Consider the following 26295-nt stretch of genomic DNA (forward strand, 5'->3'; position numbering starts at 1 on the left):
TATGATTAATTCTTGTTGTTATTGTTTTAATTTGTTTTATTTATTTACCTGTGCATGACTGTTTTCATGGTAGCTAGGGTTTCCTTTTCTTTATTTTTGAATTGCAATGTTTATATATATACATAGTTTGTCATTAGTCCGTTTTATTTTATTATAAAGCAATCTTTGAAATTTTATTTCTGCTTGTGTAAGCAAGGGAAGTGATGTGAAGGGCCTAAAAGCAGAAATTAAATAACAAGTCAAAAAAAAAAATCAACCAATTCAACTATCTAATTTACAGATCTTAATTAACAATTCAATTTCTGGGTCATTAAAAATTCAACTATCTGATCTATAAAACTTTACTAGCTATGGTAAGCTTAAGGCTCTATGGTTAAATAAAAATGGCAATTATTAAAATATCAACATGGCCAATATCTAGGTCCAAGAAGAATGATGTATGTATCAATATTTTAATCCTTGAAGTCTGATAAAGTCTTAAAAGATTCTATATTGCATTGATGCTAGGCTTACATGTCAAATCTTACCAGTCGGAATTTTGTAAGCTTTTCTTTTCTTCCCCATAATAAAGAAGTTTCTTAATAGGGTTTTCTATCTTTGGGCAGGTTGCCAAGGTATTGTTTTACATGCACCTAATTGGAAAATAGAAATTGAAGAAGCCCATGTAATCCGTTAGGCGTTTAGAAAAGGTGGAATGAAATCTCAAAATCCTTAAACGTTATGATTTGTGTTCATTAATACAAGATTTGATTAGCAAGTGAAGAGAGACTTCATTTTGAATTGAGATATTCTGCAAATAAAACATGTTCCAATCCTCTGCCAACTAGATCTAACACCGTACATCTCATCATGAGACTGCTGGATCTGACCTTAAAAGTAGGGCCTGCTATATATGAGATGTGTGGTATAAGATCATATTGATAGAGGGTTGAAACGTGTTTTATTGACAGGTGATCCAGACTTCATCAATTTGGAAATTCTATGTACGTTTTTGAAATTAAGTTTTGAATTAATAGGTTGGTGTTATTTTTAGTAAGCTTTATATAGATTTATAGTTCAGCCAGTAACAACTTGGCTTTAAATGGTTGTCTTTCTTTTCACACTAAAATCAATTTCAAATGTGGTAACTGAAAAGGGATAAGAAGGCCCAACCATAGCTAATCTAGTTTGGCAGTGAAGGGGGTTGGTTGATATAATAGTGTGCAGTTCATCTAAAAGATGGGACCCAGATTACTACTCTTGTTTCTAAAGCTCTTATGAGTAATTGGCATCCTAAGCTTAAGCTTAAGTGGATCAGTGAAACGAATTAGTTGAATTAACAAAAATTCAAATCTTGTATTTTGATTCAAATAGCCATCAACCAAACATGAATTATTGCATAGAATTGAGGCCTGTTTGGGTGGGCCGAAGCTTTGGTTTAATTAGATGCTTTCACACTGAGCTGCATTAATAGAGAAGCCATCATAAGAAGCGAAGTCCTTTTTCTGAGACAGCAAATCTGGGCTTTCCATATTTTTCACCAAACATCGCTTATATACTGCCCTAATGAGACCCACCTCACAAAGACAAAAGCTGCCATTAAAAGAAGAGCCCATTTGGGAGGGCTGTGAAGCCTTGATTGAGTTGTTTCATTGAGCTTTATGCTTCTAATAAAATTTACCTTACCTTTTTTCAAAAAAAAAAAAAAACTTTATGGAAAAACAATATTTTTGTTTGGATTCAATGGATTTTTCACCAAACATTGCTTATACTTATAGGCTACTGGGTGGAGCCAATCACACAAGTCACAAATACCAGAAGGCATCCTAAATTGAGAATTAAGGATCTGTTTGGGAAGACAGAAGCCTTGGTTGAACTGCTTTGAAAAAAGCCACATAAAGAAGCTTCGACTAAAAGTTGTTTTCTTTAATTTTTCTTTGCCGAAATAAGACAACAAATTTGTGCTTTCAACATTTTCACCAAACATTACTTGTAGGCACCTTGCAAAGCCAAAGGCCGCTTTGGGAAAGCCTTGGCGAACAAGCACTAAATGTGGCAACCATATTTTAGGTAAAACTGTAAAAGTTTACAAGGACATTTTCCCTAGCTTGATATTGGATACTAGGGGTGTTCACAGTTCGGTTGGGTTATTTTTTGAACTGGTGATCGATTTTTTAAATATTTAAATCAAAATTGAACCGATGCAACCAGTTAACTTGTGGATCGGTTAACTGTAATTCGGTTTTTTCGGTTTTTCTCATTGGGGAAGAAGAAGAGAGATGAGAGAGAGAACTAAGAGACCATTGGCATAGGTCGGTCAGAGGCTGCCGGTCGGTTTGGGCTTTTTCCCGTTGGAGAAGAAGAAGAGAGATGAGAGAAAGTGACTGAGAGAGAGAGAGAGAATTGACTACTGAGAGACCATTGGCGTTGGTCGGTCTGGGCTTTTCTCGTTGGGAAAGAAGAAGAGAGATGAGAGAGAGTGACTGTGAGAGAGAACTGACTACTGAGAGACCGTTGGTGTTGGCCAATCAGAGGCCATCGGTCGGTCTGGGCTTTTTCCCGTTGGGAAAGGAGAAGAGAGATGAGAAACTATGAACTGAGAACTGAGAGAGAGAGAGAGAGAGAGAGGGAAGCTGGGAAAGGGTATTAAATTAATTCGAAGAGAGGAAGAAAACTAGAAAAAGGATATTCGACTATTCGTTTATTCAATTTTAAAAAATATAATATATATACTGGTCGATTCGATTAACCGTCAGCTTTTTTTAAAAGGTTAATCGAAACTATTGACTTTTTAAGAATATCAAACCAAAACCAAATTAATTAATTTTTTGGTTCAGTTTTTCGATTCTTTTTGCTCACCCCCCTATTGGATACAACAATAACAAATTAACAATTATAACAACGGTGAAAACAATAGATTATTATGAGGGTTTTTGGTATAAGGTGTTGTACAATTAAAAAGTTATTTTCATACTTGATTTGCATTGGAAAACAAAAAAAAAAATGTATTAGGCACAAAGTAAAATGTTAAGTTTTATTTATCATGAATAAAAAATTAAAAATAATTAAACGCCTAATAAGACAAAATGCACACACAGTGCCCTCTAATAAAAACATCCAAATGGTGTTTCCTTCAAAAATCATTTTCACATAATCCAAAAAAAAGAAAAATATAAAACATTTGTACTTGTTCAACCAACTAAACAGGGTTTTGGTTTGTTTAAGTGAAAAACGCCTAAATGACACCTACCCATAATAGCACAACAACTCTATAATGCCTGTCCATGATACCCAACACTACCTATGAATATTCTCATAACTAGAGTAAAAATTCTAACACTGTCACTTGACAAAATAATGCTAAGAGGACAGGAATTTCACCAGTGGTGTAAGCTTGGTAATGGTAAGTACTTGTTCCACAAAATGACCGTATTGGCCAGGCAATCTGCCATTCTGTTGGCTTCTCTAAGTGTTTGTCATAAACACTTCCGTTATAGTCTTCATTGACCAAATATCTATCAGCCATCTATACTATGCGTCTGTCTGGCATCATTGCCGTTGTTCTAGAAAATGGTGATACAACAGCGTTATGTCGAAAAAAAACTGTGCTTCAGGAAATGCCTATTTGTTTGGAACCATTTTTCCATAGAAAGCAGTGTTCTAAACCACACCTTGGAAATTGAGAAGGCATGGTTTGGAGCAATGTTGAATTCGGTGTTTCCTGGAGCTGCAGCTTGTTGCTGCCAACAGGGACATGAGGTGGCAGTGACAAGGACATGATGTGGCACTGGATAATAGGTACCAGTGCTAAAAACGTTTCCTGGAGCATTGGTACCAAATAGAAAATGTTGTTGTTGCTCTAGGAAACGTCCTACCTAGCAGCAACCTTTCTAAACAAAAAAAAAAAAAAGAAAAAAACATTGTTTTCTCAGTAAACGGTGCTTCCAATCCATACATCAGCATCAATGGTGTTGTATCTGCAGCATTGGTGCCAAACATATACTATATATACAAAGCAAGGTTGTCCATGTCACATGGCCTCTCCTTTCTCCCAACCTCCCTTCTTGCGTTCTCCTTAATTCTCTCCCTTCTCATTCCCACCACTCCCAATTTGCCAAGTCATCACCCTTTTGTCTTCCCATTCCAATTACCTAAAAGTACTCTTAAAATCTCTCTACCCTTCCCCGTCCATCCAGAACCTGGATTAGCTGGAGACAAGATTGTGTGCACCGGGCTAGGCTACCTATCACAAGTGAACACGCCGGTGTTCTTATAAAATTAATTTTGCTATGAGAAATTCATTAATCTTAAAACTATTTTTTATTAATTTAAATTTTATTTAAAATAATTACATTAATAAGTAGGCCCATAGCTTAACTTGGCACATGATCACCCCTAATTAAGAATATCATAGGCTCTTTCCACTTCATTTTCTCTCAAAAAGTCCATACGTAATAAAATGCAGAATAGCCAATAACCCATAAACCAATTTCCAACTTAAATTAATAACTCATGAGTTTTTAAAATGTATCACAAAAATACAATTGAAAGATTACGACATGGGTTAGGTTGGCAATAAGTTGAGCCCTACAGGCTTGGGTAGATTGACACAACTTTGACTCAACCCTAACCTGACCCTTCCATTCTTTCACTCGAACCTAACCCAACCCAACTCAATACTATGCATTCTGAACCCGGGTTCAATTCAATACCAACCCAATCCATCTCATAGTCTTTCAATAGCATTTTTGTGATACTCTTTGAAAACTCAAGAACCATTATTAATTTGGGTTGGAAATTGGTTTATGTGTTTCAAGGTTTCGTTTCTCCAGAGTAAATAAAAGGCCAAAAGAAAATAGTGAAAAAAATCACATACTTTAAGGTTAGGGGTTAGAAGTTAGACCAAATTACAAGAATACCCTCTATATGTGTAGGTATTATGACTCGATGGCTAGTGTTAACCAAACCTGAATACATGGGATTAAAACCCTTTACTTAATCATCAATAATGATAACCCGACTTGAACTGAAAACACCAGTATTAGGTTTAATTAGTAACAAGAAGTTACTGCAATGTAATTGTTAGCATTAACATTGAGAAATTTTCCATCACAATATAAACAATGTTGTCTGTTATGATAAGAGGTTGAATTAAACTCTTAATGAAGTTCTAAAATGTGTAAGTAACGAAACACATAGTGGAATTTCACTTACATGAACATAGAAGTGGTATCGCTTCTCATGAGATCTTGGGTTTGCTCTTAGAATTGTTCATGAAACCAGGAAAGAAGCACATGGCCATAACAATGCTAAACAAAAATTTGAAACTCTTGCAGAGACTAAACATTTTTATGTATATGGGTATCTTCGATCTATCTTGAAAGTAATTGGTTTAAGATATTGCCATCAATAATTTTGGCAAGGCCCTGAGATATCTGTACTAATAAAAGTTTTAAGTTATAAAACACCTTTTGTATGCATAACTATGTCATAGTAATTTGGATCGAGAGAGACCTATATAATTGATCAATCAAAGTGGGGGATTGTTAGATTTTAATCTCATTAGAGATTAAATCCATGGGGTTTGATTGAACAGTTACATGAAAAACACACTTGCACACAAGTCTTGGAAAATAGTTTTTCTCTTACTAAAACCAACTTTCAACTTGTCCCACATTGAAAAATTACAAAACTTGTTTTAACTTTTTAAATAGGAGCTTACTTACACCCCTTAGAAATAAAAATGAGAGTATGTAGGCTTGCTACCACGCAACACACATGCACGCATGTGTGCAGCGCAATGAGGCGCTTTAGAGGCTTTGCTTACACTTAGCTCGCGAAGGACGGGTTTGACTTTTGGTGCGAGGCTAACCATTGACGTTTCAACGGTCATGATTCGATCAGGTGTGATCAAGAGGCACTATTCAAAGTTAACAATCATTAACTGTTAACTACCTTTTTAACAATCACAATGTTTGAAATTGTGACCGTTTAATGAGCATTTTCTAAACCAGCACCTTCCTATGCTCCATGCCTCTTCAAAAATTATTTAAGGAGAATGAATCAAACAAATGCACACACAAGCTTTTCGAAAATCACTCTTGTCTCTCTGTTCAATAGGGGTGAGAAAAAAAAATCAAAAAACCAAACCGACCAAAATCGAACCAAAAAATCAATTAACCAAACCGGTCAGTTTGGTTTGGTTTGGTTCGATGTTTTTAAAAAATCAAAGGTATCGATTCAGTTTTGGTGAACCAATATAGAAAACTAGCGATTAACCGAACCGACCAGTATATATATATATATATATATATATATATTATAAATTAATAAATTTGCATTATATATATAAATATATATTCATAATATATTATATATTATTTACTATTTAAAATATAATATTTTATATATATTTATAATTTTTTATTATATATTTATATATTTTTTATAATATATTGTCAAAATTAAAAAACCAAAAAACTGACAAAATGAATCTGATGGTTAACCGAACCGGTCAACCGGTTAACCGACTGGTTTTAGTTCAGTTCCGGTTACTATTTACCAAAAACTGATAGTACTAGTTCGGTTCTGAAAAATGCCCCACACCGAACCGCGAGCACCCCTACTATTCAATTTGCTACTATTTCACAGAAGATTTTTTCGGAGAATCTTCAACTTTGTTGGTTGTAGACTCTCGCCAAGGTTCAGTTGTACCCTAAAAACGGATTTGCCCGTAACCCAAAAGCAAAGTCAGTGGAACTGAGTGGGGGCAAATAACGTTATAAAGACAATGTCTTCATATGTGCCTCAGAGCTTCTCCTCCAAATTTCAGTAAGCCCAACTTTCCAATAGACTTCACCCCCTTTGAGCAAGAAACAACAATTGATGCTTCTAGAAATAGCCTCTCATACATGCATTTTTAAATTATATCCATCTCAACCATAAATATCCACAAATAACAAGTGTATATCAATTTATATTGATCAACCCAAAAACGTTTTCAGGTGATAGAGATAGCAATGATACCAAACACAACCCTAGCAACCAAGCAATCGATGAATATGATGATGATCAAGACACGCAGACTAGAAGAGCACATAATATAGGGTCCATGTCTCATCCTCTACCATTAAGACGCCTTCTCATGGGTGGTCCATGACTAGCCAAACGGCATATTTAATGGAATACAGATGTATGATACTGTCATTCTGGTTCGATTCTGGAATATGGATATTTGATACTAGGGCTGTGATTGGATACAGTGTAAATCTTGACTGGGTGCAAAATCTATACCTAGTTCAGTTTTGCCATGGTTTTGTATTCTATATATTTGTATTTGTACTCCTTACAAAATGAGCCTTATAAATTTAAGGTTTGCATCTCTAAGTTATATAAAATTTGTACTTCTTCTCTTTTGCACTCATTAGCACCGCAAAATTTTCACTACATTTCTCTTATCTGAATTCTCTCATATGAAAAGCGGGAACCTCATCATCTTGCATTCTACCTTTTTTTATCTTTTGAAGGACTAACACAAAATGGGGGTAGCGTATCCCCAACCCAGGTGCAAGCAGGATTCGATCTCAAGTCTCAGCTACAACCAATAGGAGACCTTACCAACCAGCTGATTGGCACATTGCCACATCTTGCGTTCTACCTTACTCCTATAAAAATAACCCTCCTCTTACCTCCATTTCCTTTCATTTAAAGTGGAAATCATTTCATTTTACTTCTCACAAACAAATTAGAGACAGTCAAAAATATGAAGCAAAAGTAAACCAAAACATAATTATACTCGACCCATCATACATTTACAAATTTGCACTGCAACCAAACAACGCCCAAGTGTAAAATATCCAGAATTAGAGTTTCGACATGATTTTGTCTCTCAAATAAACGCCCTTACTACAGTGATGAACCCATATTTAAAGATGGCACTATAATTTTTAATATTCAAAAGAAAAAAATAGGTAAAACCATTCTTGCTCCATAAACTGATGGTTGAATAGACCAAATCAAAATCTTGTGTAGAAGAATTCCAAAATGTGTAAAGATCCAATCATCATTTATTATATTTTACTGTTCTCTGATCATTTATTTTCTTATTATTTTCCCCGATGATGTAAGGGGGAATGCACAAAGTAAACGTATTGAAGAACAGAAACAGTTTTACCAGAAATAATTCGCAAAACCTTTATTGGAATTGTATTTGATGAATACCGTTTTGATTATCATTGGCACTCGAATACAAGTACAACTCATAAAAAAAAAGTAATATTCATCATATTGACAAGCTAAATTCTGGATATTTTAATTAATGTAAAGCATAAAATTGGAGAGAAAACAATTTCCACACAAGTTTAATTAATATCAAATTAGTCATATCAAGAAATTAATATTAAATTAAATAAATAATTTCCATGTTAAATCCATTATGTCAAATCAATCATATATAAGTTTCATACAATGCTGTATGTGTGATGCAGAGTTTTAATACAGTCAAGAAACAATGTCTTGGTATAACTCAGTATTTTCAAAATTGGACCAGATCAGAAAAATCGCTGACTCGGGCAATCGAACCGTCAACCCAGACAATGGTTTTTGGCCATTTTTGTTTTTTTTTTGTCAGAATAAGCCATCCATTCGGACCAGACAGTCGAACTGTTCGACCCGGGAACTGAACCCAGAACGGTTCCCTGTACAATCTGATTTTAAAAACCTTAGGTAGAAATGCATATACATGTCATAGATGAATGAAAAAAACAGAAACACTAATGAAAAAAAAAGGTACATTGCTCTTCTTAGCTCCAATGAATTGTCTGCAGATTTCTATCAAAATAATGTGTTTTTTGAAGATAAAGAACTCTCCCACAAGTAAACCCACTCATGGGCCGGGTAGCCAGACAGGCTGGCCCGGCCTGGCCTGTTCTTTGTTGGACTTGGACATTATTACAAGCATGCAAGCTCGGGCTTGGGCCCAAAACACTACGCCTGACATTTTTCAAGCTAGGTTCGGGATTTCTCAAAAAAGCCTGGCCTAAGCCCAAGCCCAAGCCCAATAATATTTTATAAAATAAAAACGTATAATATATTATTTTCTTTGTTACTCTTCTCTTTTCTCAAGTCATACCAAGATATTTCAACGTTTTTGGGTTCTAAGGTCATTTAATATAAATAAATCAGTTTTTTTTTCTATTGAGTAAAAAACAAGACCAAAAAAAATCTTTTTACCCAATTTACAAGCCATGCCCAGGTTCAATATCTAGGCCCAATGGTCAGGCCGGCCAGGCTCAGACCTGAATGAACAGGTCTATCCACAAGCATCTAGGTTGAAAATGAAAAGCTTGAAATTGAGAAGAGAAATCTGCTCAAAGAGATGGCACGGTTATTTGAGCTCTCAGTGGACCAATAGGACTAGCCTCTTCAACAAAGGCTGAAATTATGGCAGCACTAATTAGAATCAGGATTGCGAGAGATCTGGGTTTTCAGAACATCACCATAAAAGAAAATTCAGCAAATACAATCAGGTGGCTTGATGACTCTGGCAGTGGGTTGTGGGCCATGGGCTTTAGCTCATTTTTTGACTGAAGCAAGGGATATCCTTCTCAACCTAAATGCAAAGCTAGGTTGGATCCCTAGGGAGCTAAACACTGATGCGGATGGTCTAGCAAAAGCTAGTGCTCAAAGGGATGTCTTGTTTAGTGATAATTATATTTCTACTTAACTTTTGAATTGTATTTTCTGTGTACATCTTCTTATGTATCCTCTATTTCTTTAATAAAGTTACCATCTTTTTCAAAAAAATATGCTCAGAGTGCCATATCATTCCACGGTCAAGAAGTTTATTATTCAGTATCAGCTCATATAAACCTGTAGAGGGTTCCATATCCCCCCAACAAGGATTGGATAAATGATAAACCAGCACTGGTGCACATCCCCCAACACGGATTGGATAAATGATGCTGATTGGCACAGGAGGAATGAACGGGCGAGCACCTACGTCGGTCTAACCATGCACATGCCCATCTTAAATAAATTGATATGATATACCTACATATTGTCTCAATATTGTAAACCTCGCAATAAACAAACAAAACAAATCATGGTTTTCAAACCCAGACTGGACCGAACGGTCAGACTGAAAAAACCAGGAACCGGTTTCGTTTTCCCCAAAATCAGATTTTTCCCAAAAACCGTTGATTTTGGTCAGCAAACCACTGACCAGGGCGGTTAACCGTTTAAACAGTTTTAACCATTTTTTATTTTTTTATTTCTTTTATTTTTTTTTTGTCAAAACGAACCAACCCCATTCAACCCGGAAACCAGACCCCTGACAGGTTCGTTCTCCAGGTCGGTTTTAAAAACAGAAACAAATAATTTCCTTAGAAGTCGATATTCAATAGGTATCTCCTAACTTTTTAAAATGAAAACCAACCCCAGCAAATCGAAAAACATACCAAGTGATCGAAAATAGAAATAGATGTGCAGCCTCTGTTTGGAAAACGACTAGGTGAAAAATTGGACCAAGGGTCAAAGTACCGATATCTGAATACACAAATTCTGTATATCGGTCAATATGCATCGGTGGTTGGGAATTTGGGATATTTTGAACCTTGATTGGAATATCATTCTCAATAATTAGTAGTCATTCATTTTACATGCAACCAAACAGCGCTCAAATATAAAGGCAAACAAACAAGGAACTGTCTAGTAGCACCAGAGAGCATCAACCATTCCCACATTACAACTGAAAGATATGATACTGGCAAGCTATACAGCTGAACACAAGCTCAATGGGAGGATACAAACATACAAACTATAAAGTGACACTTGGTCCAGTCGGGGATAATTAATCAAGGGAACTCACCTTTTCCAGGACGGTGAAGGTATCTCTGCATGACCAACACAAAGAAGATGGATGCCTTGCATGCATAACTGCCGACCTTCAATTCAGTCATAAAAGCATTATAATCACATCTAATACAGCTTATGATTTCGCGTTGAACTGTACTCCCTTCAGCTGAAAGCTCAGATAACATATGTAGCCAACCACTGAGGGGCTTGTTCAGAGCATGGCATCAACGGCTGCAACCATGAATCTGGCATAGATGATCTATTCCAGAAATGCAGTTCTGCCTTTGTACATTCCATTGAAACAATATTAATTGGTAACATCATAGTAGTAGTACAAGATGGTCAAGTTGCATTAACACAGCTCTCCCAACTACCATATCTTGAGCTGAAGCTCCTCCCTCCACTCTTCTGAGCATACTCCAAGACTACTGCACGAGCGCAAACATCCCAAGTCTTTGCCATATCTCCAAGAGACATGGGATGTGAAAGGCTGCGAAGTGAGATACGAAACCTTGACTTTGCTTTTAGTGAAAGATCGTCATTTTCCTTACTGTTATAGAAGCATGTAAACACAAAATTTCATGTCATAACAGTAAATTCCTTGAAGATTGCTGGTGAACAGATAAAGGAAAGGATATGATTTATTAGCAAATAGCAATTGATAAAGTTTGATCCAACAGAAGGACATGCATCCAATTTTGGAGAACTCTTGAATCTACATAAAAAATAAGTATGAGGGGTTTCATTGGCTTACCTCAATTCAACTGGTAACCTGTCCAAGAGTATAGGGGAACAATTTGGATAATTTGTTGGAACAAGCAACCGTAATGGCAAAATTGGAGACTGCAAAAGGGGCAAACAGAAGTGAAAACAAGCAGGTAAGAGTAAAACTAAAAAAGGGTCAGACAAGGATTAGAAGTTACAAATCTTACCATTTGTGCTGAAGCATATTGTGATTTCACGTTTGGACTGAGCGCCACAGCACTGAAGGAGCACTTAACAACAGTTCCTTCACCACTTTCAACAGCTGCTCCTGCAGTTGGTTCAACATCCTCATCACTAACATCCACTACAGTATCAATTAACTGCTGGTTTATCTCATCAATTTCCTTCAAAAGAGCATGGCTGGCCTGCAACAACAGGAGACCCATTATTTTCCAATAATAGATTTAAGATAAAAAGTAATTAATAAGAACAAGAGAAAAAGGGAAAAAAATCTAGAAACTATACTGAGGTAGGAGAAATCACCCTATAATCCTTGGGGGTGTATAGCATAGCTGCATTTTTTGGCATTGCACTTCACCATAATCACCAACAATACCCAGTGTTTATGAAATGTCTGTTGGAGACCTATTTCATAGATAATGCTGATGTGGCATTTTAAGTGCTTTATTTTTATTATAAAATACATTTCTGCAATTAGGATGTGACAACTCAAATTTTCTGCTCTTTCACTTTTCAATATACCAGATCAGAGGGAGTGTGGCTGCAATATCCTCCAGATTCATGAAATGTCAGGAAAAAAAACTTGGATATAAAAAAGGGAGTTTTGTTGTCTGCCCTAGCCAAGGATTTAAGTATCGACACGATACACCCGACACGGGGTGTATCATATCAGTATCGGCCTATGGCAGTACGAGATACACTACGAACAGAAGTGTATCCCGTGAGCCGTATCATAGCGATACAGATGCATATTGGCCCGTATTGCACTGTATCGGCCGATACGCAACGATACAAGCCGCTACTCATCGATACACAGTGCCTGTATCACACTGTATCGGCTGATACACACCGATACAAACTGTAGGCATGATGGTTCGAACTCACATCACTAGAGCATGCCCAAACCTTGCACCTTAAATGCGATTCTAAGCCACTAAATCACTTTTGTTCTTGTGATAATAAAAAATAAATAAAATTTATTAACTTTTGTCTCTACATGCTATTTAAACAAAAAGCACATGTTTATATTTAACAATTCTAACTAAAATTTCAAAAGAATAATATTCAAAATCAGTATTTTATGAACTACTACAATAAAGTATCTATCAAATCCATGTTTATATAAAAAGATGATTTTTAATATCAAGAAAATTATACAAATAAAATATTAAGAATAGAATAATAAAATTTATAAATTTGCAAATGATATGTGATGAGGGCGGATTTGGCCCTCTAGTGAAAATATGACACCTGGCACCTCATGCCAACTAAGTGCGGCTTCTTGACAACTAGGTAGCTCACCACTTAGGGGCAGCTCGGTACCTACAGGCAGCTCGGCATAGGTAGCTCGCCACTTAGGGGCAGCTTGGCATAGGTAGCTCGCCACTTAGGGGCAGCTCGCCACTTACAGGCAGTTGGCCACTCCACAGGCAGCCTGGCGTCTTACGAAGAGCTCAGCACTTACAGGAAGCTCGGCATAGGTAGCTCGCCACTTAGGGGCAGCTCGGCGTATCACAGGAAGATCTCCTGCCTGACAACCGTACCTGACAAATCCGGAGACCTGCACCCACGTCTCTTGCCAGGCGGCGCCGTGCCTGCCAACCCTGAGAGTTGTCCCTTGCCTGGCAGAGTTGTACCCTGCAACATCTGCCTGCACCCGCCGCCTCAGCTCTGGCAGTAATGGTTGCGGCAGAGAGACAGAGGCGGTTATGCTTGACTTGACAGAGGCGGTTACATCTGATTTGACTGGACACCGCTATATAAGGACTCCAACCCCCAAAGACAAAGGGGGAATGGAAAAATTGAGGTAATCCCTTCTCTCTAGCTCTCTCATTTCTCTCCAAGCTCCCTACAATCAAAATGCTAACTTAGGCATCGAAGAGTCCCCGCCGGGAAAATAACCCCGGATCCTCTAATTCAGTTCTCGCAAGTTCCTCGGCTCCCGCCGCCTACAAAGAAGAGGAAAAGATGGAGTTCTTGCAAGTCCCTCAGCTCCCGCCGCCTACCAAGAGGAGGAAAAGATGGAGTTCTCGCAAGTCCCTCAGCTCCCGCCGCCTACCAAGAGGAGGAAAAGATGGAGTTCTCGCAAGTCCCTCATCTCCCGCCACCTACAAAGGAGAGGAGATCACCTCATGCAGAGGGCAGTCGGGTTGCGCTACACCAGGGAGCTCCACCATCCCCTGAGTTACAGGCCGCCTAGGAGCAGGTCAAATGACGAGTCCACAAGGTAGCTCACCACCAGGGAGCTCGTCACCAGGTAGCTCACCACCAGGGAGCTCATCACCAAGTAGCTCACCACCAGAGAGCTCATCACCAAGGAGCTCACCACCAGGTAGCTCACCACCAGGGAGCCCGTCACCAAGTAGCTCACCACCAGGGAGATCGTCACCAAGTAGCTCACCACCAGGGAGCTCGTCACCAAGTAGCTCACCACCAGGGAGCTCCACCATCCTCTCCTGGGAGCAGGCCAAATGACAAGGCACTTAGCCAAAAAAATTGATACATCACAAAAATTGGTACGTGACCAGAACCAGTTACATCAATATGCATATTAAAATTTTATATATTTTTACAAATCATTAATTAATATTTTAATTTACATTAATAACAACATATTTATTATTTATAAAAAAGAAAATTTTCATTTATAAAATATTTAAGAATATAACATTAAATTGAATTTATCAAATCTATTAATCTAAATTTATTTCAAAAAATTATTTTACATATTAGAAAATTTATATAAATAAAATATTAATAAAGGAATAATTATTTTAGTAATTAAAAATTATGAATTTTTATATGACATGTATATTATAAATTTTAACAAATTTGATATACTTTAAATTAACATTAGATTTTTATAAATTATTAATTTGTACTTGAGAATTTAATATTTAGTTGACTTTTTGTTAATGTTAAAAATTTTAAAAAGTACAATAAAAATAATTTATATAATAATTAAAATATAATAGGTGCATAAGTTTAGTGCCTTGGACTCTTGATTGATGCATTATTAATAAAATTATATAATATATATGCATCTTGATATATTAATTATAATGTATTTCTTCATATATATCACTAAAATATACAATTCCTATGTATTTATATTCTATTTGTGATTATTTTGATCTTAAATTTAATGATATTATTGTATTTACAGAATTTGTATGTATTTTCCTAGTGTATCCATGCATTTTCATATTTTTCATTCATATCCATGCATTTCCAAAGCATATCCGTATCCGTATCCAAGTTGTCCAATATGATACTAGATTTCGATACTTTAACCCTTCGTCCTAACATATCAATTTATGAATAGTTGGGATCCCCTCCCAACAAAAATTGTCCCAACATGATTTGTGTCTGCATATCACCATAAGACTAGGACTCACCATTTATGGAATGTGTGGACACAAATCAAGTTGGAATGTGTTGGAACGTTTTTGTTGGGATGAGATCTGGACTCGTATGTACAAATAATTGAAGGAGAAAATAATTTACAAAATGCATAGTATTGACAAAATACTTGGATACAAAAACAAAGTGTCTCTCAAAGAGACGATGCAAAATCTGCATTATATAAGACTCACATCTTGAAACTCTTCACGGACAAGCATCCAATCCAAAAAGATTGAACTAATATCAGCATAAAGATGCCTCTTATTCCAGGCTTCCCTTCAAAAATGTGTCAAGTCCTTTCTATTCACACCCCCCCAGCAATCTAGAAATAGGACGGTAACTTCAATATATTTTGGTTTTCCTGCTACCACCAAAAGATGGCGACATGGCAAAGATCTTTTGTAGCAGTGAGGAATGATGCCATGATTTCCTAAATAGAGCATGAAAGAGAGTCCAAATGAAGCATGCCATGCTGCAAGTAATAAACAAATGACAAACATCCCCTAATGAAGGCCTATGCCTAAGAAACTAACAAGTCTGAAAACCAACTCTTCAAGTGATTGAGAATCTATGCTCTCAAATGGAATAAATAAGCCATGCAATACATCAATCATTCATAGGGTGCAACTTGGGCAGGCCCAACCCCAACCCACAATTTTACACTGGCTGGGTTTGGGCCCAAAAAGTCCAAGCATTTTTATTTTTTGAGATGGGCCCTAACCTAGCCCTTAGGTAGCCCAAACCCAGCCCGACTATGTACATATATGCATATATAGATACATTTGCATGCATATATGCACATATGCATACTCTTTTTTGGTAAACCATACATATATGCATACATTTATATCAAATTTTAATGTTGGTTGATTAACCAAACCAAGCCCATCCCAAGCCCGAGCCCGACCCAAGTGCATCAGGAACAATTTGGGCTCGCGCCTTAGGAACAATTCTTAGGGTTATGCCTGGATTGAGTTTAAACCCAGGCCAGCCCATCCAAGTTGCACCTATAATCATACATAGGCGGAGCTGGACAACCCCAAAACTTTACTCTTGGTATAATTCCATCAACCTTCGATGTGTTGCAGCATCTTTGGCTCTCTCTCTATCATCTTAAGATGATCAATCTTTTTCCATAGAGGTTTCAAAGTTCAAAATAGAGTAAGAAATTTCTCTTGCCGTTTGAGATTATTTTCCTTACTTCAAAGCTGGTAGGCTTGAGCAACATTCAATACCTGAGAATTATGATTTAGACACACTATCCCATATTTCTTTTGTAGTTCTCATACACATAGTTTTTGCTAAGATTGGGTTGCATTAACACTAACCAAGAATTCACCATGAGATTCTCTTGTAATCAACAAGCATGCTTCATGCCTATTGTATCTGGCTCTAAATCAACTCTTATAAGATGACCAAGCTTTCCATGACCTCCATTGTACATAAGAGCAAGCTTATCCCATTCAAAATGATTACTCCCATCCAATTTCATAGTTGTTATCTAGGAATTTGAACACTTCCCTGCAAACTGCAATACCCAAAGCAGTCCCAAATAGGCCTCTTGCTTCTCTATTTGATGGCTCCATAGGGACTTAATAAGTTCAAATATATCCTTCTCAATATCACACAGCACATGGAAGAGAAAATCAAAGACAAAAAAGAAAAAAAAAATTGACTACTTTCAGCTGGACCAAATTTAGCAAAAATAGAAAAAGAAAAATAGGGAGTTGTCCACTCAATTCTTCACAGAATCTAATGAAACTTGGATCTATGCCTCTAGAAATATCTTAGTTTAATCTTTAGCTCTACATGAGGTTTGATGAAAAGTGTTCAATTGAATCAAACCTTTCTGCCTATGATTTTTCTTGATATATGGGCAAAATTTTCTGTAACCAAGCTCTAGGAATCAAAGTTGCACCAGCCATCTCCGGAAATCTATAAAAAAACGAGATATATGAACCATTGAACAGCCTTTTCAATTCTCCATACAACCTACTAATCCTAGATATGGGCTCCAATCATGAAGAGGAAGAAAAGCTTGTTTTGGTACCAACTTGTGTATACTAACTACTAAAATCAGTAATAAGCAAATAGAAATAGGTAGAAGAATAAAAGCGAAGAGAGAATAAAGATGGAAAGAGTAAATTGAAAGGGAAAGAATTTTTTTTTTTGCCAATAAATAAAAAAGGAAATTTTATTAATAAAAAAGAGTACACCAAATCCAATGATGAGAGATCACCAGAGTACAACATAGCTCTACAAAAAAAAAAGAGAAAAATAAATACAGTTCAAAGAAAATTGACAGCAACATTAGTTTCTTGATTCTAACTTGTTAGAGCTAGCCGAATAAGGGTAGATTAGTCAATTAACTTCTGTTAAGTTATGTGCTTATGTGACAGTCTTAATAGAGACTTCCTGTCCCATACTTAAGTGGGGGCAGTTTAGTCTTTATACTACTAATTAGAGCCTAATCCATATTAAGGGTCAACTGATAGGGTTTAACCTATTATGTTCGACTGTTCTTTCATCTTCTTCTTGTTCTTCTTCTTCTTCTTCTTCTTCTGGTTCGGACTACTGTAGCAACAGAGAAAACATGGTATCAAAGCAAGACGTTGCCCTCTAATCTCCTCACAGATTCGTGACCTGCTCCTTTCTGTTCGTGACCTCTTCTTTTTTTTTCTTTCTAGGCTGACAATGGAGAACACAGGTTCGGCCTAGGTCTGAGAACACCTCAGTTTCTCTTTCTCTGCGCAGAACCTCTTTTTTTTTTTTCAAGAGAACAACTTCAGCAGTGAATGGTCGACTGAAGCTCTCAAAAGAAGATTGGTTAACTCTTTTTTTGTGCTGTTGGTATTTCTGGGTTGAAAGTCTTCAAAAATCTGCGAGGACTGATCAGAACCTAGAGAACTAGGTTGTCTGTTGCCTTGGTTCTTGGAAAAAGGTCCAAGAACAGGCTGTGTTTACAGTGACCGAATGGTGTAAAGGTTACTGCAGGTGGCCGAATGGTGTAAGGGGTACTGCAGTGGCACTAGTTGAGTGGTGGTGATTGTGATGCACAATCTCTGTTGAGTAGCTGTAAGAGGGCTTGTATGTGGTCAGTAAGTGCTGAATTAATGTCAGTGTGATCCATGGTTTTGTGAAATCAGTAGTGGTGTGAACAAGAACAAAAGCTTGTGTACCTATCATTGTGTTTGGGGACTGTTGTAGTTTCTGGAACATCAAACTCCTGACAGAAGTACTTAGTTGGTGACTGGGAATTCAGATTACAAGCAGCATTGGAAGAGCATCATGGAAGCAACTGGAGATGGCTGTAGTGATCAGAAACCTAGTGTGGTGATTCCCTTTGACTATCTGGGTGTACAGCTAAGGACATATGGGAACATGCCAAGTAGTTGTATTCTGGGCAGGATAATACTACAAGGGTATATCAGCTCTATCAGGAGTATTTTGATCTGCAACAAGGGAATAAAACCCTAGAAGAGTACTATGCCAGTATGAAGAACCTCAGATATGAACTCAATGTCTATCATCCCCTCACTCCAGATGTTAAGGTTCATCAATAACAGAGGGAACAACTAGATGTCACTAGGTTCTTAGTGGGGTTGAAATCAGAATATGAAGCAGTTAGGGCCCAAATATTAGGGGGCTCTACTCTTCCTATACTTGAGGAAGTGTTTGCACGACTTCGTAGGATTTCTTTGGGACCTATAGAGAATCCCACACAGTCTGACAGATCAGCATTTGTGATAGCCAGAGGAGGTGAACGTGGTACTAAAGGGAGAGGACATGCCTCCCAAGGAGGTCATGGTGGTTCCGTATTTGGCCGTGGTGGTGGTCGTGACTCAGGGGGAGGCCGTGGCAAAGGAATAAGTAACTCTACAAGGAAGTGTACCCATTGTGGCAAGGACGGACATTAGGTAAATTTCTGTTATGATCTCCATGGCCCACCTTCTACATGGGCCAATCATGCTGTAGCTGGTGGGGTTGATGTCAATGATAACCAATAGGCAGATCTAACTCCTTCCACATCTACATTTGTTTCTGGAAAGGAGATGGTGAGTGTACCGCGTGATGAGTATGAGCGATTCCTCCAGACTACTTCACAGCATACTACTACCACCCTTGCCCACTCAGGTATAGCTTGTCTGCCATCCAAACCCTCTCCCTGGATTATTGACTCTGGAACCTCTGATCACATGACCGGGTTCCCTCTCTGAAACTTCCACATCTCAAACTGTTACCCTTGCCAATGGTTCCTCTTCCTCCAGACTACTTCATAGCATACTACTGCCACCCTTGCCCACTTAGGTATAACTTGTCTGTCATCCAAACCCTGTCCCTAGATTATTGACTCTGGAGCCTCTGATCATATGACCGGGTTCCCTCTCTAAAACTTCCACATCTCAAACTGTTACCCCTGCCAACGGTTCCTCTTCTCCCATTTGTGGTGTTGGTGATGTTGACACCGCTTCTCTTTCTTTATCATTTGTTCTATATGTTCCCAAATTTCCATTCAATCTTATGTTTGTTAGTAAATTAACCAAGACTCTTAATTGTTCAATTACATTTTTCCCTTCCTTTTGTGTTTTACAGGATCTCAAGACGAGGAAGAAGATTGGTGGGGGGCATGAGGCTGGTGGATTGTATTACCTTGACGGTGGTGGATCGTCAGTTGCACTTCAAACTTCTCTCACTCCTCTACAATGGCATTGTCGACTGGGACATCCATCTCTCAAGGCACTCAAGATATTGGTTCCGTCTTTGAGTCATTTGTCGTCACTCGTCATTACAGTGTGAGTCGTGTCAGTATGGGAAACATCGTCGTGTTCCCTTCAGTCCTAGAGTTGAAAGTCGTATGTTGAGCCCTTTTGCTTTGGTTCATTCAGATGTTTGGGGCCCAATCAAAATAGAGTCTTATAATGGTTACAAGTATTTTGTCACTTTTATTGATGATTGTTCAAGGATAACATGGATTTACTTAATGAAAGAAATGAGTGAATTATTTTCCATTTTTCAAAAATTCCATGTTCCAATCAAAGTTCTTCGTTCAGATAATGGTCGTGAATACTTTCTTACTTCCTTTCAACAGTATTTAGAACAGCATGGCATCATTCATCAAACTTCATGTGCATCCACTCCTCAACAAAATGAAGTGGCTGAACGAATGAACCATCATCTACTTGAAACTGCTCGGTCTATTCCTCATCATATGAGTGTTCCAAAACGGTTTTGGAGTGATGTTGTACTTACTGTGTGTTTCTTCATTAATTGGATGCCCTCCTTCATTCTTCATGGTCGCTCTCCCTTCTCTATCTTGTTCCCCACCTTGTCTCCCTTTCCATTAACACCTCATATCTTTGGTTATGTGTGCTTTGTTCACAATCTGAATCCTGGAATAGACAAGCTGGATTCACACTCCATTAAGTGTCTTTCTTGGCTACTCTCGGATTCAAAAAGGGTACAAGTGTTACAATCCCATTACTCGGAAGTGCTATGTCTGTCCTGATGTCACCTTTTTTGAGTTTGTCCCCTTCTCAGGACCTGAAGTATCCGTGTCTCCACCTTTGCTTCCTCTAACTCTTCCGGTCAGTGATCCCATTCCGGGTGTTCCTGTTGGGGTTGACCCTTCACCTTATCCAGTGCAGATCCCTACTGAACAACTACCGATCCAACACGTGTATACTCATCGACAGACACCAGCTCCTCCTCCAGCTTCTACCTTGTCTACGGATCCTGTTGTTGCTCCTGTCCCTGAACCTTCAGGACTTGATCTACCCACTGCTTTACGAAAAGGTAAACGTAGTTGTACCATCCATCCCATTTCCAATTTTGTTTCAGTATCTCGCCTTTTCGCTTCACATCGCCAATTTGTTTCACTATTGTCATCTATTTCTATACCTAAGAATGTCCAAGAAGCTCTTAGCTCAACCTGGGTGGCGGCAGGCAATGGAGGAGGAACCCTCTGCCCTTCAGCATACTCACACGTGGAAGCTCACTACTCTTCCATCTGGTAAGCATGTTGTGGGTTGTAAATGGGTGATTACTATTAAATACTTGCCATATGGTAGTGTGGAGCGCCTGAAGGCCAGACTTGTTGCTAAAGGTTATTTATAGTTGTATTGTGTGAAATATATGGAGACCTTCTCTCCAGTGGCTAAGATTGGCTTATCCGTGTGTTAATTTCCCTGGTAGTTATGTATGATTGGCCCTTGTTTCAACTTGACATTAAAAATGCCTTCCTTCATGGTGACCTTATGGAGGAGGTATATATGGAGCAACCACCTGGGTTTGTTGCTCAAGGGAAGGATGGTAAGGTGTACAGACTGAAAAAGGCAATTTATGGGTTGAAACAATCGCCTCGTGCTTAGTTTGGGAAGTTTACTTAAGTGGTGAAGAATTTTTGAATGAAACAATGCCAAGTTGACCATCAGTGTTCAACTATGGTTCAAAAGCTGGAAAGATTTTATTAGTGGTCTATGTGGATGATATTGTCATAACTGGTAGTGACAAATTGGGGATCGATAAGCTAAAGGTCTTTCTGCAAAATCATTTTCAAACAAAAGACCTTGGGACATTGAAGTATTTCTTGGGTATAGAAGTTGCTAAATCAAAACAATGTGTAAACCTGTGCCAAATAAAATATGTTCTTGATCTACTGGATGAAACATGACCATTAGGTGCAAAACCGGTTGAAACTCCTATGGAACCAAATGTTAAGTTGAGCAGTGATACAGGGGAAATATTTGATGATCCCAGAAGGTATAGACGGCTAGTGGGGAAGCTGAACTATTTGACTATCATGAGACCAGACATCTCCTTTGCAGTCAGTGTGGTGAGCCAATTTATGCAGAACCCTCGTATACCTCACTGGGATGCAGTTCTTAGAATTGTAAGGTACTTGAAGGGAGCTCCGAGCCGTGGGTTATTGTACAAACCAGGAGGAAAACTTGAAGTAATTGGGTATATAGATGCAGATTGGGCAAGCTCTATGTCAGATAGAAGATTTATTACAGGTTATTGCACATTTCTTGGATGAAATCTTGTGACATGGAAGAGTAAGAAGTAGATGGTTGTGGCTAGAAGCAGTGTTGAAGCTGAGTACAGGGCCATGGCACACACTACATGTGAATTAGTATGGCTGAGGAATCTCCTACAAGAAATCGGGTTCTCCATGGATAAGCCTATGAAATTGTACTGTGACAATCAAACTGCACTCCAGATCTCATCCAACCCTATTTTTCATGAGAGAACAAAGCACAGAGAAATTGATTGCCACTTTGTGAGGGAGAAGGTCCTTACTGGAGAGATAAGCACAGAACATGTGGGCTCAGGTGATCAATGGGCAGATTTGTTTACAAATGGCTTAAGCTTAGGAGAGTGAACTATATATGTAACAAGCTAGGATTATATGACATATATTCTCCAGCTTGAGGGGGAGTGTTAGAGCTAGCCGAATAAGGGTAGATTAGTCAATTAACTTCTGTTAAGTTATGTGCTTATGTGGAAGTCTTAATAGAGACTTTCTATCCCATACTTAAGTGGGGGCAGTTTAGTCTTTATACTACTAATTAGAGCCTAATCCATATTAAGGGTCAACTGATAGGGTTTAACCTATTATGTTTTGATTGTTCTTTCATCTTCTTCTTCTTTTTCTTCTCTTCCTCTTCTACTGGTTCGGACTACTGTAGCAACAAAGAAAACATAACTCAAAACCAAAAACCACTCCCAAGATCTTCCTTGGAAACTCCTTCAAATTCTGGTACAATAATAATCCACTCCATAATTCTTTTATTGCATACACCACTATTTGATCTCTTCTTTTCCCTTCGTCTTCAAAGACCCTCCTATTTTTTTCTTTCCATACTTCCCAACAAACGGCAAAGGGTACACAACTCCAAGTAATCTTTGTCCTGATGTTTCCAATACATAACCAAATAAAAATCCCCATATGTATTTCATGTAGAAACAACCAAAGAATAGGTGCATTACATTCTCTTCAACAGCTTTACATAAATAACATCTTCCTGCCATCTAGACTCCCATGCTTTTAAGTGGTCCAAAGATAGAATGTTGTACATGACTACAAGCCAAGCAGATGCTTCCACTCTTGGTGGAATAGAGTTTCCTCAAGGTTCTTCCCCTTTTTCTTAACCACACCAGATTTATCTGAATTAGGGTAAGAAAATCAAATTTTGGGAGTATTTGAGGGTGGGTGACACTCCACTAATGGAGTTATTTCCCTCTTTGTTTGTCCTTTTAGGAAAAGACCTACTTCTGACTTCTTGGCTCAGTCTCCATCCCTTTCTGGTTTTGGTTATAACTTGGGCTTTCATAGGAATTTGAGGGATTCAAAGGTAGGACTTGACCATAATTGTTACAATTGTTGGACAGGGTTTATATTGATAACAGTAAAATGGATAGCTGATTGTGGATTGGTCATCCTTCTGGGGCTTTCACTTGTGCTTCCGTTTTAAAATGTTGGCTTCTTCTTCTCAGTCTTCTGCACATTTCCCACTTAGAGAAGTTTGGTGCTGCCCAATCCTCCTTAGGGTGATTGCTTTTTGTTGGGAGGCTTTCCATGGTGCAATCAACACATGTGACTTACTACAGAGGAAGAGACATTGGTGAGTTCTATGTGAACCAAATGGTGAAACTGCCCATCACTTTCTCATTTCTTGCCCCTTTGCTTGCTATTTATGGGATCGATTTTTCTTACTGTTTGGTTGCAGGTGGAACACTCAAAATAGTTCAAACAGATTGTTTGATCTCTCTACTTTCAATTGGCCTAAAAGAAGGAGAAGACTACTATTACAGAACAAATCTGTACTGGTTTTAGCCCTAGATTAGCAGAGAATAAAGACAAAAGAAAGAGAAAGAAGAGAAAAAGAAGGAGAAAACCGGTTCAATCTAGAGGAATATTCCCTAATCGGCAAAATTGTATTAAGTAAATTACATAAAGACTCTTATGCCCCAAATTAAGTATGGGACATATAACTTAAACTTGAACATAATAGACATTAAATAACACTAATAATATACTGAAGACAAAACTACCCCTGTATAGTCGACTTTAACACTCCCCTGCAAGCTGGTGAGTACATATCAAATAGTCCCAGCTTGTCACAAATGTAATCCACTCTTCCCCGACTCAACCCCTTAGTGAACAAGTCTGCCCATTGGCTTCCTATGTTTATATATGCAATACTTATTACTCCACTGAGCACCTTTTCTCTCACAAAGTGACATCAACTTCTATGTGCATTGTTCTCTCATAGAAAACTAGATTAGATGAAATGGAATGCGAACCTGCAGCTTGGTTGTCACAATAAAGTTTCATGGAGCGATCAATTGTATATCCCCATCTCTTGTAGAAGTTTCTTCAACCATACTAGTTCACATGTAGTGTTGTCATGGCTCTATATTCAGCTTCTACACTACTCCTTGCTACCACGGTCTGCTTCTTACTCTTCCATGTCACCAAATTGCCTCCAAGAAAGGTACAGCACCCTGTAGTGAACCTTTTCTCAGATATTGAACCAGCCCAATCAGTATCTATATATCCCTCTATCTCAAGATTTCCTCCACCCTTATATAACAAACCACGACCTAGAACTCCCATCAAATACCGGACAATCCTTAAAACTGCATCCCAGTGTGGAACTCGAGGATTCTGCATTAATTGACTTGCTACACTGACTGCAAAAGCTATATCTGGCCGAGTAATGGTTAGATAATTCAACTTTCCTACCTGCCTTTTGTACCTTCCTGGGTCCTCAAACTCCTCACCTACATCACTACTCAGCTTGACATTCGGTTCCATTGGTGTTTCAATTGGTTTGCCACCCAGCAAACTTGTCCCATCCAACAAATCAAGAACATACTTCCGCTAGCACAGATTAATACCATGCTTAGACCTCGCTACCTCTATCCCCAATAAGCAGTTTAACTTCCCAAGGTTCTTTGTTTGGAAGTGATCTTGCAAGAATGTCTTCAACTTATCAATTCCCAACCTATCACTACCTGTGAGGACAATGTCATCTACACATACTACCAATAAATCTTCCCAATAGATGAATCATAGCTGAATACTGAATGATCAACTTGAACTGTCTTATGCCAAACTCTTTCACCACTTCATTAAATCTACCAAACCAGGCATGTGGAGACTATTTAAATCCATAAATAGCCTTCTTGAGTCTGCACACCTTACCATCCCCGCCTTGATCAACAAACCCTAGTGGTTTCTCCATGTAAACCTCCTCAAGAAGGTCAACATGTAAAAAGCCATTCTTGATGTCAAGTTGAAATAGAGGCCAATCATACATAGAAGCTAATGAAATCAAAACAAAGACTGAACTAATCTTAGCCATAGGAGAGAGAGTCTCTATGTAGTCAACACCATATAGTTGTGAATACCCTTTGGCCACTAACCAAGCCTTCAACCACTTGACACTACCATCTGGGAGATACTTAACAATGTACATCCATTTACAATCCACAACATGTTTTCTAAGAGGAAGAGTGATGAGATCCCACATATGATTATGAGCCAAATCGAAGAGCTCTTCTTCCTTTGCTTGGCACCACCCTGGGGAGGTAAGGGTTTCCTGGACATTCTTAGGAACCAAAACAAAAGATAACAAAGAAACAAATTGTTGATGAGAGGCAAAAAGGTGAGATACCGAAACAAAATTAGAAATGGGATGAAGTGTGCAACTACATTTACCTTTCCGCAAAGCAATGGGAAAGTCAAGGTCGGAGAGAGGGAGTGAAACCAATGCTAAAACAATTGTCGGATCCGTCGACGGTGAAGAGACTGGAGGAGTCAGTGCATGTCAATGCATATACACTTGTCTGATAGGTGGTTGTTCAATAGGGGGCTGCACTAGAGACGACGATTGAGAAACAACTGGACCCGGAACTAGAACTAGAACAAGAGAGATGTGATCTGCAATCGTAACTGGAAGTGAGAGGTGGAGAAAAAGAGGAGACATCCGACCCCGAAAAAAAATGGAACAAACTCAAAAAAACGTAGGAATGAGAGGTAAATGAGACAAAGAGGGAAACAAGACGGACAAGGGAGAATGACCTTCAATGATAGACATGGCCATC

General features: G+C 38.1%; 1 protein-coding gene across 1 annotated transcript in view; it reads right to left on the reverse strand.

The window, feature by feature from the left end:
- Positions 1-10581: 10581 nt before the first annotated feature.
- Positions 10582-26295, reverse strand: part of LOC148845478 (mediator of RNA polymerase II transcription subunit 15a-like) — a 42351-nt gene continuing 26637 nt past the window's right edge. Inside the window, exons 10-12 of the mRNA XM_088956007.1 lie at positions 11766-11963; positions 11588-11676; positions 10582-11383 (exon numbers count right to left, since the gene is read on the reverse strand). Coding sequence (XP_088812133.1) covers positions 11176-11383; positions 11588-11676; positions 11766-11963 — 495 coding nt within the window. The 3' untranslated portion in view covers positions 10582-11175. The remainder of the gene's footprint in view (positions 11384-11587; positions 11677-11765; positions 11964-26295) is intronic.

Source organism: Nelumbo lutea, chromosome 7, assembly GCF_056320005.1.
Source record: "Nelumbo lutea isolate HS-2025 chromosome 7, American lotus-T2T, whole genome shotgun sequence".
NCBI classification, from domain to species: Eukaryota; Viridiplantae; Streptophyta; class Magnoliopsida; order Proteales; family Nelumbonaceae; genus Nelumbo; species Nelumbo lutea.